The 14,488-nt window shown below is 43.0% G+C and overlaps 1 protein-coding gene and 1 pseudogene across 4 annotated transcripts in view; both read left to right on the top strand.

Annotated features, from left to right (window-relative positions):
* BICRAL (BICRA like chromatin remodeling complex associated protein) overlaps positions 1-13,154 on the top strand; it is an 82,862-nt gene extending 69,708 nt beyond the window's left edge. For all 4 annotated transcript variants that reach the window (XM_059075645.2, XM_067006231.1, XM_059075647.2 and 1 more), the window contains exons 7-12: positions 186-286; positions 1,347-1,408; positions 2,617-2,762; positions 3,863-3,957; positions 6,675-6,777; positions 9,268-13,154. In XM_059075645.2, coding sequence (XP_058931628.1) covers positions 186-286; positions 1,347-1,408; positions 2,617-2,762; positions 3,863-3,957; positions 6,675-6,777; positions 9,268-10,055 — 1,295 coding nt within the window. In that variant the 3' untranslated portion in view covers positions 10,056-13,154. The remainder of the gene's footprint in view (positions 1-185; positions 287-1,346; positions 1,409-2,616; positions 2,763-3,862; positions 3,958-6,674; positions 6,778-9,267) is intronic.
* LOC136794903 (histone-binding protein RBBP4 pseudogene) lies at positions 1,426-2,603 on the top strand (annotated as a pseudogene).
* Positions 13,155-14,488: the final 1,334 nt, after the last annotated feature.

The raw sequence follows: 14,488 nt of genomic DNA on the forward strand, positions 1-14,488 counted from the left end.
CCTCTGTCTTTAGAGCTTTGGTAGATAAATGTACTTCCTGCTCTCCTTCCTCACAGCCAGCACCCATGATAAACAAATCCCTTTCAGAATGTTCAGTAATCTGTGTATATTGGACTCTAGGGGTTACACAATGGGCCTGATTTATTGTTTCTGTTGAACATTGTCTCATGTGTTCATTCTAATAGGACAGGATTCTGGAAGCAAAGTTATACCAGTGTCCTTAGGAACCACACAACCACAGCAGGAAAAAGTCGTTGGATCGTCTCCTGGCCAGCCCGCTGTGCAGGTAGAAAACAGTTTGCACAGCTTCTTCTCAATGTTCAGCATGATTGACAGAAAATGTGGTCACATCACTTTCTGCTTGCTCGTGGCTGTCTGGCATCATCTGCACAGTCAGCCTTGTCGCCCTGTGTGCCCACAGAAGTGTTCACTGAAGACCTTCCCTGAGAGCCACGCCTTGTAATGTTAATGTTTATAGGATGAATGTTCTATTTCTCACATATTTACAGTTGTTTCATTTCCTCATGAATTAATAGTATACCAGCAGCCAACACATCGTAGGCACTCAAAAAATGTAGTTTACTGTTGAATGATAATGATTATTATCCTATCAAAAGTGGATCTGTTCCTCTTAGTTACACTAGAGATTTTTTTTCCTACAGGAGTGTATGAAGTAGTCAGTCCCTATGGTCTTTTAACCCATACTGGTCTGAAAAAGAAGAAAAAAATTTTTGTTTTCAGTTTTCTGAGGCCTTAGTCTCTTCTCCATCAAACTTATAATAGCTTAATGAAATCTGTGGTAGTCTGGGCCTGCCTGGAATACTCAGTGAAGGATCTGGTTCAGTTCTCAGGTTCTGATGTAAGGCGTATTTGTTCCTTACCGTGATCTAAGAAATGCCCTACTAGGTCACACACCTGGACTGTATGTGACAGGAGCTCAGACGTGTTTGCCCCCTTATTTACCACTGAGAGGATGAATTAAGGACTGTCTACTGAATTTTCAGATGTTTATGGAGTTGTTAGTTAAAATATATTTCTTCAAAAATAAAATGAAGCTTTGTAGAGGGAGTTGGGAATTCAGGCTTATAAGGTCCAAGCTAAGTCCTTCCAAGGAACTGATAGTACAGTTTTCTATAATCTTGACACAGTGCAACTTCACTACATGGGTCTATGGATTTCCTTGTTTCATTTTTCAACGCTGGCAAATTACAGCAAATGCAACATGCTTAGAGTCTGCTCTTGATAAGGATTTGAAAATATTGGAAACATAGTGACCTTTATGTATAACTGTATTTTGCTTATTTTTTCTACAAAAGGGAATAATAAGAGGTGTGTTTTGTCTTTAGGTGGATAGTCATTCGGGAGGACAAAAGAGGCCTGCTGCAAAACAGCTAACTAAAGGAGCTTTGTGAGTTACCTTCGGAAATGACCCATTTTGAACATTTTTCTAGGTTCCTAACCTTCAACAAATATACAACAGCAGTCAGGTTATGATACTACATATTTTTAAAAGTATACTTTGGAAATCTTTCCCTGTAGTTTATTTCTGTTAGGAGATATATATATCTAAATATCTATCTATCTATATATCTCAAATGTAGTTTGAGCCTACCATTCACCCTTTTGTTCTTAAGGAGAATAGTTCTTTGTCTTTTTAGCAACCACATACCCTCTGATTGGCCTAAGGGTCTCTGAGGAGAAGCAAGGTTTAATAAAGTCCTATGTCCAACCAAGCCACACAGTTGGTGCTCACACTGCTGAAGTGAACTGACTTTCTTTCAGTCCTTATAGTGAGTTCCTTCTTGCCACAGGATCAGCTGACAAGACTGTTGCCTTGTGGGATCTGAGAAATCTGAAACTTAAGTTACATTCCTTTGAATCACATAAGGAGGAAATATTCCAGGTTCAGTGGTCGCCTCACATTGAGACTGTTTTGGCCTCCAGTGGTGCTGATCCCAGACTGAATGTCTGGGATTTAAGTAAAATTGGAACAACCGCTGGAAGATGCAGAAGATGGGCCAGCAGAGTTATTCTTTATTCATGGTGGTCACACTGCCAAGATATCTGATTTCTCCCGAAATCCCAATGAACCTTGGGTGATTTGTTCTGTATCAGAAGACAATATCATGCAAGCTTGTCAAATGGCAGAGAACGTTTATAATGATGAAGACCCTGAAGGGAGCGTGGATCCAGAAGGACAAGGATCCTAGAGAATGTCTGCACTTCTTGTGATTTTAGACTCCCCTTTTCCTCCTCTCAACCCTGAGATTGATTTAACACTGCTTTTAACTACTGGGTTCAGAACAGAAATATTACCATAAGCTTAGCTGGCCAATGGTCAGGCATTGCCAAGGTCTGTGTGCGCACCCACACTTGAATGGCTGGGGGAAACACCATGCTTTTGAGGCCAGGGTCATAGTTTGAGTCCCCTGTGTTGATAGACTAAACTCTAAACCCACCATGATGTATGAAGTATAAAACTGAGGGGAAAAAAGACCCGCTATACTAAGGATAATAACATTCCTGCGTCTCTCATTGTCTTTGCATGCAAATAATCATCCTGATTAGATTTCTTAACATGACTCTACACTGCCATTGGCCATTTCTCTTTAACAGCATTCTCCAGCAGTTACAGAGGGACCAAACCCACACGGTGACACCTGATAAAAGTCAGTTCCGATCACTCAGTGACGCAGTGCAAAGGCTGCTCTCCTACCATGTGTGCCAGGGCTCCATGCCCACAGAGGAAGACCTGAAGAAAGGTAAGCAGGCTGGACCCCCAGAGTGCCACCTTGATACCAGACACCCTCCTAGGGACGCCCTCCTGGGGACTCACCCTACAGGAGAACCAGAGCCTCGTCACCCCCAGATGGTAGCCAGGTTACTGTTTTTCATTGCAGACCTACCTTCTTCCCAATTTACTTGATTTCCCAGTCCATGTTTAGGGTTGTGACTTATTTTTCTCAACATTCTGTGGAGGGATACCCAAATGTCCGAATATTTTATGGACACATTTGAGGGCAGTGAATCCAGAGCACTGTTTGGACTCTGGCTGCAGACAGGATGGCCCTGGACAAGGTGCTCTGCACGGTGATTCAGGCACAGTCCTTGCGTTTAGATAGAATGCCTACATACCCTGAGCTGCTACTATTACTTTTATGAATTAGATAGATACTGTAGCTCCCAAAAAGCATTCTTTGAGGTTCCAAATTGAGTCCAGAGCAGGGTCTCTGAGGGGAGTGCAGCAGTCAATCCACTGTGAGCTTCCCTGGGAGGACCAGGGAAGAGCGTCCACATCCAGCATTAAACAGGGATGTGGAGGCTCTGAGAAGAGTGAAGTGGAAAATGTGAGACCTTTGGAGACAGACAGACAAAGGACAGAGCCACAGGACCATGACCTGCGAGATGCCATGGACGAGTTGGTGTCGTTACATGAAACTGGTCTGCCCAGCCCGGACAGTAGGACTTCATTGTCTCAGCAGTTTCCGTTTTTCATGATGTTGGAAGGAAGTGGAGGCTTAGGTCACCTAAACTAGTAGATCATTCTCTGTTCATTGATATTTGCTGCTGGTCTGTGTTACGTGGTTTTCTTTTATAAATGATCTTAATTAAAGGCATTATGGTTTTGGTTTCCAAATTAGAGTGAAAATAAGCTAGTATTAAAAAGAGTTTCTGTGATCACATTCCAGTGAACAGTGAGGGACAGGAGTGCAGAAGGGTGATGTTTAACCAAGCAAGAACTAAACTAAGAAGAGAAAATGGAGGAATAATTCATTACAGTCCTAAGGAAAAAAGGACCTAGTGGGTGATTTGCACTCTCTCACTTTTTTTTTTTTTTTTTTGTCTCTCTCTCTTTTTAAAGTTGACAATGAATTTGAAACAGTTGCCACTCAGCTCCTAAAAAGGACCCAAGCTATGCTTAACAAGTACAGATGCCTGCTCCTGGAAGATGCCATGGTAAAGTTCCACTACCAAGCATGTTCGTTTCTTAAACTCCACAGGTCACAGCTACTAATTCAGAGAGAAAAACTTCAAGAAATTACATTTTCCCAACATAGTTTAAAAGGCACAGATACTTAAAATTGTAGAAAAACTCACCTTTGACTGAATCTTCTACTAACAGCAGCTATATTTGCTATGGTTTCCATGGTTGATCACACTGAATCAGTGCTATTGTTTTCCTGGTTGCAAATGAGGGACTAGGGCTTTGGTTACGTAATTTGCCCAACATCATACAGCAGGTAAGTTTGCAGTGTAACTAGCAGAGCTAGAATACAGACCAGGACCACCTGACTCCCATCTGCACTCTGATGCTGCCCACTGCCTCTCGCCAACCAGAAGACGTGGGAGAGGACCGGCAACACTTCTGCTGAATATTGTTCAGAATAATATCTGAAAAGATGAGGTGGTGACAGATGTTAACATTAGTTTTGTCTTGGGAATTCCCTGGCGGTCCAGTGGTTAGGACTCTGTGCCCTCACTGCCGAGGGCTCGGGTTTCCGCCCCGGTCAGAGAACTAAGATCCTGCAAGCCACGTGGTGCAGCCAAATGAATAAAAAGTTAGTTTTGTCTTGTTTTCAATTGAGACATCACTAGCATGTCATAAAAATCATGCTTAACAGGGAGATCAGCTTGATGCTTTGTGACCACCTAGAGGGGTGGGATAGGGAAGGTGAGAGGGAGGCTCAAGAGGGAGGGGATATGGGGATATATGTATACATATAGCTGATTCACTTCGTAGTACAACAGAAACTAACACAACAAGCAATTATACTCCAATAAAGATGTAAAATAAATATGAATCTTTTGTCATATATTACAATAATAATTTCCCCCAAAAAAAATCATGGTTAATTTTAAAACGTACAACCTGATGGATTTTAGTATATTCACAAAGCAGCGCAAGCATCACCACTCACTAATTCCAGAGCATTTTCAGCACCCCACATAGAAACTAAAATTAGCTGTTTTTTTTTTCCCTTTGGCCGCACCGCATGGCTTGCAGGATCTTAGTTCCCTGACCAGGGATTGAACCCCAGCCCACAGCAGTGAAAGCGCTGAGTCCTAACCACTGGACCGCTGAGGAACTCCCCTAAAATTAATTTTAAAGCACCAGATAATTAGAGAAAGGAGTAAGGTATCTCAGAAAATGATGGAAAGACCAAACCTATCTGAGATTTTAGAAGCAGTTCTAAAATCATACAGACTTTAATAAACTGGTCTCTTACCAGTGCCACTTAATTTGAGATCAGCTTTGAAAATGTACCTTGAGAGATTAGCTGAACTACATTATACACATATGCAATATAGTATAAATATGTATGTGTGTGTGTTTGTGTTTACTAAAGCGTATATATTTACAGGCATACCTCAGAAACATTGTGGGTTCAGTTCTAGACCACCTCAATAAAGTGAATATCACAATAAATCGATTCACATGAACTTTTTCGTTTTCTGGTGCAAATAAAAGTTATGTTTACACTATACTGCAGTCTGTTAAGTGTGCAGTAGCGTTGTGTCTAAACCAACAATGTGCATACCTTAATTTAAATATACTTTATTGCTAAAAAATGCTAACCATCATCTGAGCCTCCAGTGAGTTGTAATCTTTTTGCTGGTGGAGGGTTTGAAATATTGGGAGAATTACCAAAATGTGACACAGAGACATGAAGTGAGCAAATGTTGTTGGAAAAGTGTTGCCAATAGACTTTCTCAATGCAGGGTTGCTACAGCCTTCAATTTGTAAAAAAAACGCAATACCTGCAAAGCGCAATGAAATGAGATATGCCTATACTTATGTATATTAAAACTGTGCCACCAAAGTCTGAAATAGTTGTTCTTATAATGACAATCATTTCTGAAACAAAACTCTGAGATATCAAAAAGACTAACTGTATCATTTGTGAGAAAAGGACCATTTGGACAGACTTGGACAAATGGACTAATTACTTGGACAAATTATATCTGCCATGAATTTTTATGTTAAATAAGACCCAGAAATATAATTTAAGATTTGATTCTGTACAGCAAAAAATAATTCTAAGGAAAGCCTTAATACAAAACATAATTATAGGGAATTCCCTGGAGGTCCAATGGTTAGGACTCTTGTGCTTTCACTGCCGAGGGCACGGGTTCAGTCCCTGGTTGGGGAACTAAGATCCCGCACGCCATGCAGCACGGCCAAAAACAAAACACAACACAATTATAGCATAGCAGAATATAAAGTAAAAGGTCATCCTAATGAAAAGATTTCCCACATATTAAGCAGAGGAGGAAATAAGAAAAGTACAGAACAGTGTGTATAGGTGCTGCCATTTGTGTGCAAAAATAAAGAACGAAGAACGTAAATTTGTGTGTTTGCGTAAGCTACCTCTGGAAGAGTTTACTAAACTGCTTGGCACGAGGGTTCCTGCAGGGAGGGCCCTGGGTGGGTGGGGAAGGCAGTGCACAGGGGAGGCAAAGAAGGAAGGCTGACTTTCCACATCCCCTTTAGTACCTTCTGAAGTTTGTACCAGTGTGGTGAATTACCTTTCCTCAAAAAACACGATTCAAAAAAGTATGTCAAGGATAAACATATTCTCCTTTCTGATTGCTTCCTTTGTCCCCAAAACACAGCGAGCTGTTTGCACTTGTTAAAGGGCGTCTGAAATGACTGGGCTTTTTCTCATTTTCAGCGGATCAATCCCTCCGCTGAGATGGTGATGATCGACAGAATGTTCAACCAAGAGGAAAGGGCTTCTCTGTCCCGGGACAAGCGCCTGGCACTTGTAGACCCCGGTAAGAAACGCCAGAGTAAAAGCAGAGGAGAGCTACCGCCAGGGTTCAGGGACTATGGCTTTGCGGAGACTGTCTGAAGTGACCTTGGAGTATGAAACCTGAAGGTAGATCCTGAATTCTGGGGAGAAAAGAATCCAGAGTTGAGAGCAGGATATGAATGCTCTGAAAAGGTTGTTCTGCAAAATCCAAACTGGAATTTTACATTCAGTTAAGTGATTCTTCTTCCCCATTGTAAACTCAAACTTATCAATCTTTCCCTAGTTTTTGAGAACGAAAGCAAGTCAGAAGCCTTCCCAGAAGCAACTGAACCTCAGCAAATGATTGAATTTTCTTACTATGTGCAATGCATTGTTGGGGGGGAAATCAGTGAAACATGGTCCCCGCCCACAGGCTCTAGTAGATTGTAGTGCTCCTTGTTGGTACTCTTCCTGCACCCCATCAGCTTCCTGCCGTTTGCATCTGCGCTAGATTCGACCCACATTCTGCCTTTTAAAAATGAATTCTCTTGGGGCTTCCCTGGTGGCGCAGTGGTTGAGAGTCCGCCTGCCGATGCAGGGGACGCGGGTTCGTGCCCCGGTCCGGGAAGATCCCACATGCCGTGGAGCGGCTGGGCCCGTGAGCCATGGCCGCTGAGCCTGCGCATCCGGAGCCTGAGCTCCGCTACAGGAGAGGCCCGCGTACCACAAAAAAAAAAAAAAAAAAAATGAATTCTCGGGCTTCCCTGGTGGCTCAGTGGTTGAGAGTCCGCCTGCCGATGCAGGGGACACAGGTTCGTGCCCCGGTCTGGGAAGATCCCAGATGCCGCGGAGCGGCTGGGCCCGTGAGCCATGGCCGCTGGGCCTGCGCGTCCTGAGCCTGTGCTCCGCAACGGGAGAGGCCGCAACAGTGAGAGCCCCGTGTACCGCAAAAAAAAAAGAAAAAAAAAACAAAAACAAAAATGAATTCTCTGTACTTCTTTCTAGCATCTAAAATTTTTTAAATCGAATAACATAACAATTTGTGGAATATCAATTTTTACCCATACTTTTACTATCCTAGAAAAGGAATGTTTTTATTTCTCCAAGTTTTCTTCCAGTTATGGTTCCCATTTGCATACATCACTTATAATTGTAATCATTATATCACGTGCTAGATATGATTTTGTTCTTCTAATGTTCTTCCATTTATCCTGTTGCTATAGTCTTCAAAATAATATTTAATAAATTTTTAATATACTAATTTGGTTAATCCATTCCCCTCCTATTGGAATATTATTTTCCTCTGGCTTTACTTCTATTTTTCCTAACATCTTTTCTGATACTTAAATATTGAGGTTCAGCCTTGTGTTTGATGTGGCTTAAGAAATTTTCAAAGAGAATACATGATCCTTATACTCAGTGTAAAGGGAGAGTCCTAAAGAATTGCCATATACCTAGGAGAATCCTCAAATCTTTCCAAAAAACAAGAGAATAATGTGAGATATATTTCTGCCCCTTTTTCTTAGAACCTGAAATCCCCTGTTGCCATTGGGTGAATTGGGCTTTGGAGATAAACCCTCCTCTTTTGTCACAGCCCCTCAGGCCTGGTGTCACGCGGGCAGGGGCATGCTCCGTTCTCCTCTGTATTGTACCTGCACAGTGTTTGTTGGGTGGAATCACCTTTTTTGATTTCAAGGCTGTATCCCCTAGATCTCATATTTTGGGATTTAGTGAACAAATTCATGTTTGTGGCTTTGTAGGTATCATCAAAGCTCTATTTCACTTTCATTACTTCCAGAGTGAACAGTTTCTTTGCCCTTGCGTAACAGCAACCTGCCTCCCTCCCTCCGTACCCTCAACCCCCTAAATCCTCACTAACATTTCTCTTGCCATCCTTGGCTCTTCGAGCCTGGCACAGGTCAGCGCTCACCCTCAGACCCGGTTCCTCCATACCCCACTGTCCTTCCAAGCAGATACCATTTAAGGTGCATGTTGACTGTTCGTTTTGTGTTCCTGGCAAAGTGCCACTAGTTATGCCAGGTCCCCTGCCACGTGTTTAGAGGGACTGAAGTGCCATCACCCACAGACAAGTAGTTGTGTCCTCCCCAGCCCCTCCGCCAAAGCCTCTGTTCAGGACCTTCTGCTCCAAGGAAGAAATGAGGCAGATACTAACATCTGATTTCTGTTTTCAGACTGTTTCAAAGCAGTCATTAATAAAAAAAAACTGATCAAAAACTGCAGTAAGAGACCAAGACAGAGTGGAGCTTTTTGCCCATTGGGTTTTCCCATTTGTCATCCAGCAACTCCCTTTTCAAAGAGGTTTAAGCTCCTCTGGAAGCTGCAGCCCCGCAGCCTCGGTTCCTTTTAAAGGACCCCCCCCCCCAAGTACTGTGCTTCTGCACATTCCTGGACATGAACAGCTGACTCGGTGTAGTGGGGTAGGGTGGGGTGGGTTTGCACCTGATCCACTGAGGGGCTACTGTCGAGTCCTGTCTCATTCTTTCATTAATGTTCCTTTTGTTCCCATTTCCAGAGGGCTTTCAGGCTGATTTCTGTTGTTCCTTCAAACTTGATAAAGCTGCTCATGAGACACAGTTGGGCAGGAGTGACCAGCATGGCAGTAAAACAACCAGTTCTGTGCATCTGACGGCCAAGGCCCAGAGCAGAGACAGAGCCAAACCAGGCATGGCAGAACCAACGAATCATGACCAGTTTCATCTAGTGCCTAATCACATCGTGGTCTCCGCAGAAGGAAACATTGCTAAAAAAACCGAATGCCTCGGCAGAGCACTGAAATTTGACAAAATGGGCTCAGTTCAGTACCGGAGTGTGTCCGAAGAGAAAACCAGCCGGAAAGACTCCGTGAAAGGCAGTGAGTGCTCCCCGGGCCCTGAAGGGCACCGGAAAAACTCGTCCAGACCAGATTACGGTCCTGAGAGCAAACTCTCAAGCCTCCTAGTAGATTCGCACCTGGAGATGACGTGTAATAGCTCCTTCCAGGACAAGACTCTGCGGAATTCTCCAAAGAATGAAGTTTTACACACAGACATCATGAAAGGGTCAGCCGAGCCCCAGCCTGATCTCCAGCTCACTAAGAGTTTAGAAACAACATTTAAGAACATCTTGGAACTCAAAAAGGCGGGGCGGCAGCCCCAGAGTGACCCCACGGTTAGCGGCTCTGTTGAGTTAGATTTCCCCAACTTTTCTCCAATGGCTTCGCAGGAAAACTGCCTGGAAAAGTTCATCCCGGACCACAGTGAAGGCATTGTAGAAACTGACTCCATTTTAGAAGCAGCTGTAAATAGTATCCTAGAGTGTTAATAGTCGCAGTCCTCCCCTACCTGCCCCCGAGACTCCGCCCCGGACAAGTTACATTCTTTCCTGGCAAAAGCAATGGAAATGGTCTCCTGTCTCCAGCCTGCTTGATCTTTCATCACAGCTTATTCTTTCTAATCTCAATCCCATTCTTTGTTTAAGAGCAATACTCGTTGTGGTTACAGGGAGATCCTTTAGTAAAACTGATCCTTGTTAGAAAGCAGTCTGATAGGCCCTACACATTTCAAGTGTCTTGAAAGTGCTTATAGTCATTTTTTTGTTTGTTTTTGTTTATTTGTTTTATTTTTTTAAAACACTGTAACTCAATGAGATCACAGTACACTAGGCCCTGGGTAAAATTCTGACAATCATAAGTCTTTTGAAAAGAACAGACTTATTAAAGAAAATCAAACAGGACTGATAGAAGACACTTTGTAAAGAATATCCCACTGCATCTCCAAATTTTGGCTTTGGGGAGGGTCTTGGGGTGTCATGGGCCAGGAGACCACATGGCTCTCCCCTTGGCTGTCTCTGAGCAGTTAGTCCTGGCTGCTCTGCCAGGGCCCACGGCCCTGGCGTGAGCACCTATAGCGCACAAGCAGGGCTTCCTGTTCATTGTTCAGGTGCTTTTCTGATGCTCCCGGAGCAAAACCTCACCTCTTCAGCATATCCACGTTGAGTTTCATCTAGGGAATACTTTGTTTTGAGTTGCGACAGCACGACTTGAGATAACCTCACCAGGCGAAATAAAAGAAAATGGAAACCAGTTAAGTGGCACAGTGCACAGGGGAGGCCGGGATAGAGCCATGAGGAATATAATATGTATATATGTACAAGCATATATATGTTAACTCTTGAGAAAAAGCAAGCGTTTTGCATTCTATAATTGGATCTAGGCAGCATACGATGTATGTTTTTGTTGGTTGCTGGGTTTTGTTCCATTTAACCTCTCTTTGCACCCCTCCCACAACAAACAGGCAAGCGTCAAAAGTATTTTCATTTGAACACTGTGTTGTAATTTTTCAGTTTAAACGTTAAGGGGACTTTGGCCTTGTTTCTGCTTCTTGTTGTCTGAGAACAGTAGTCACCCCTGGCAGCAGTCATTACCAAAACACAGACAAACCAAAGGTAACCAGCCAGCCCACCACTGAGAGGAAAGATCTGAGACCCGGGATTCCCACTTGAGAGCCAAAGGACATTCCCTGCCATAGTTTGTGTTTGGCCCATGTTCCTGTTCGTGAACGTGACTTATTGCTTTATTTATTTATATTTCTTTTCAGGGAGCTTTTCCCCCGTTTCCTTTCTTGTATACCTGCCCCAGGTCATCCCGTTTCGGTTGGCACTTTCATTCTCAATGTCATTGTAACCATCAGTATCTCCTAGCATTGGGAAAGCTACATATGGTATTTTGTACGTACCCTCTTACGTACATGTGTGTGTGCGTGTGTCTGGGCTGTTCAGATCCAGAGGTCATTTTGGCGACAGTGTGTACACACTCGCCCTCCCTGTTATGTGCACGGGCTCTCATTTATTCTGTCCATCTCTCTGGCTTTAGAGGTGCACCCACTGGTCACCATTCTAACCTGTTGCCAAGATCCGCTTCTGGCCACCCCCAGAATGGGGGTGACCCCACTGTCATCCTCATGTTGGGCATTTCTCTTCCAGGTTGGCCCGCAATGGAAAGGAAGGCTTCTGATTACTAGAAAACACAGTAACAGAAGACCTAGACTCTCCCTGCCCCTTAGTCCCCCCCAAACAAAGAAACCCTGTGAGACAGCCAGTCTTCACAAAAGCAAAATACCTTCTCCCCACTCCCACCCCTGAGCCAATAGAAATTGGAAAATCTGGGCCATTTTACGGTGACCATGTTTTCCTAATTTGTGCCAATGTCCAAGTTGCAGATTTCCCCTTTTTCCTGTATTGTAACATATTAGAAAGATAAGTTGGTATTGCCAGTTGGAACTTTCTGTTTGGGTAGCCCTGGGGTAACACCCTGCCCTGAACACCATGATTTCATAGGCTTTTCTCTTAGGGCGCATGCTCCCCTAATTCCTAGCAAGACTTAAAGATGGTCCCTCCTGATCAAATTCTTCTCGTAGAAATTTATACCTAGAAGCCTTCACGGAGGCTACTAATGAGTTACATTAATTACTGAATCAGTGGAATTCTTAAGAGACAAGATAAGCTCCTTGTACCTTTGTCACCTCTCTCTCTTCCCTACCCTGCCCTGCTACCCCAGTCCCAACTTTTCGATATACCATCTTAAAGGGTTTTTTAAGCCTTGACACTTGTCTAGAAAACGGAGAGCCTAATTTACCAAAATGAAACTTGTAAATTTTTGTGTCCTTGTATGTAAGTTTACTTTTTATGGAGGAAAGATTCTAGATAATGACAAATGACAATTACGAAATGTATTTTACTCCTGTGATTAGGTCATGACAAATGACGATTATGAAATATATTTTACTCCTGTGATTAGGTCATAACTCGCATGTCGAGGCCCCTCTGGTGGAGGGTGAGAGCTCAGCCTCAGATGGCCAACATTCAGTTGTTCAGATTCATTAGTCAAAGTTAAGTTTTAGAGCTACTCATACTCAGTAACAAAAATCATTTTCTTTTCTTTCTTTTTTTTTTTCTGTTGTTGTTGTGGAAAAGTGTGAATTTGTTATTAAGCATTTGATTTTCTGTGTCCTTAAGTACTGCCTAAAGATAAAGCAAATTTTAAACTGGCAATTACGAAAAAGAACTATTTTAGCGCTGAAGAATTTAGCAGACTTTGTTAGATTAGGGAGGCCTTACAGACTGACTTGACTTAAAGAGGACGCGTCACTCACTGTCAGTGTGGTGTGGGCTTTATTTGCTTAAATACCTTCATTTGTATAGTATGTCTCACTTGAAATTGCTTTGTATACATTTTGTAAAAATATTTATAAAATGTTTTGTAAAAAAAAAGTATAACAAATTGCAGTTTATTTTGTTATGTTGGATAAATACTGTTAAAAGAAACCAGTCAGTAACTATATTGTTAATCCATGGTTAGGAAATGTTTAGTTGGAGATTACAAAATGAAACAACCATTGCAATACAGCCAAAGATTTGGGAAAATGTGCAACTGTGATTGTCTTGATTTTGCAAAGAGGAATGGCTGCTTCTCCCAGAAGAAAAGGGTAAGTAAATGTCCAGTGGGAGTTCTGTTATTAAATACCATTACCAAAGAATACCCCTGCCAGTGAGGGGGTAGGATTTTAACTGATCAGCCTTTCTAAACAGTTACAAATTAAACAAAATTGGTCAAGGAGAAAGTTTAGTCATGAACATCTCCGGCCTCCCTCCGGAGCTGCTCCCCTCACATGGGCCCTTAACTAAGGGAGGAAAAATGAGGTCATTTAAAAGTTAGATAAATGTGCCTCAATCTGCAGGAAGTTTTCTTTAATCGTTACATTTCTTTTGTTTCTGCAGGAAGGAGAAGGCTAAGGGATAGGTAAAAAATGAAAAAAATAAAAAACTATTTTACATAGAACTTGTTCCAGAATTAACATGTTTCTCTTTGGATTCACACGTTTGACCAAATTGTAACCTTATCTGTAAAATCAGCCCCACTAAGCCCTTTTGAGTTCCTGCCCTCACAAGTGTGACTCTACCCAAATTGTTAGGGAAACTAACAGAGGGAAAACTTCCTAAATTTTCCTTTGGGGCCTAGACTTTATACTTAGACTCCCTACTTTATGGTTTAATTGCTCTCCACCACCACCAATAGGTAGTAGCAGTCAGGATATCAAGATTCTTAAGTAATCAATATATAAAGTGGAAGTTGTCCCCATATAACTAACAGAAGTTAGAATAATTATGGCTAGAATAATTACGTCAGTGGATGGATCCCTTAATGTCTTTTACAGTGGTGTCCTGCTGTCAAGCTTCTCTCCTTGCTAAGGACAAACGTGTGTCCAACATGACGCTCTTGCCCCTCTTCAGGCCATTTGCAATGGGTGTGCCCCATGAATAAAGAGTTAGAAGGATCATCTGGCTGCTTGATTAGGATCGGAGTCTGTGTGTTCTGCAGAGGCACGCCCAGAGGAAAGACCAGGCACCTTCTCCTAGGATGGTTAAAGCCCTCAGGCCCGTGTACAGGAGGCCATGTCCCAGGAGAGGGGCCCTAGCACTGCCTGGTGTGGAGCGAGTAGCCAGGATTTTACTGGGGGGAAAGGAATGGGAAAAGAAAGACACTCCAGTGTCTGGGGTCACTGAAACAGCATTGCTCAGGCAGGACTCGAGCTCTGCTGTCCTCGGGGGGGCTGAGCCCTGGATCTGGGCTCTGGCTCTGCTTCAGCCTTTGTGCTCTGAGATGGAGGATTCCTGGGTGTCTGGCATTAAGCACTAAACTATTGAGCAGTTTACAGGCGCTGTGCTGGACACTAGGAGTCTACAGATCATTCAGGTAT

Source organism: Kogia breviceps, chromosome 10 (assembly GCF_026419965.1).
Source record: "Kogia breviceps isolate mKogBre1 chromosome 10, mKogBre1 haplotype 1, whole genome shotgun sequence".
Classification (NCBI taxonomy): domain Eukaryota; kingdom Metazoa; phylum Chordata; class Mammalia; order Artiodactyla; family Physeteridae; genus Kogia; species Kogia breviceps.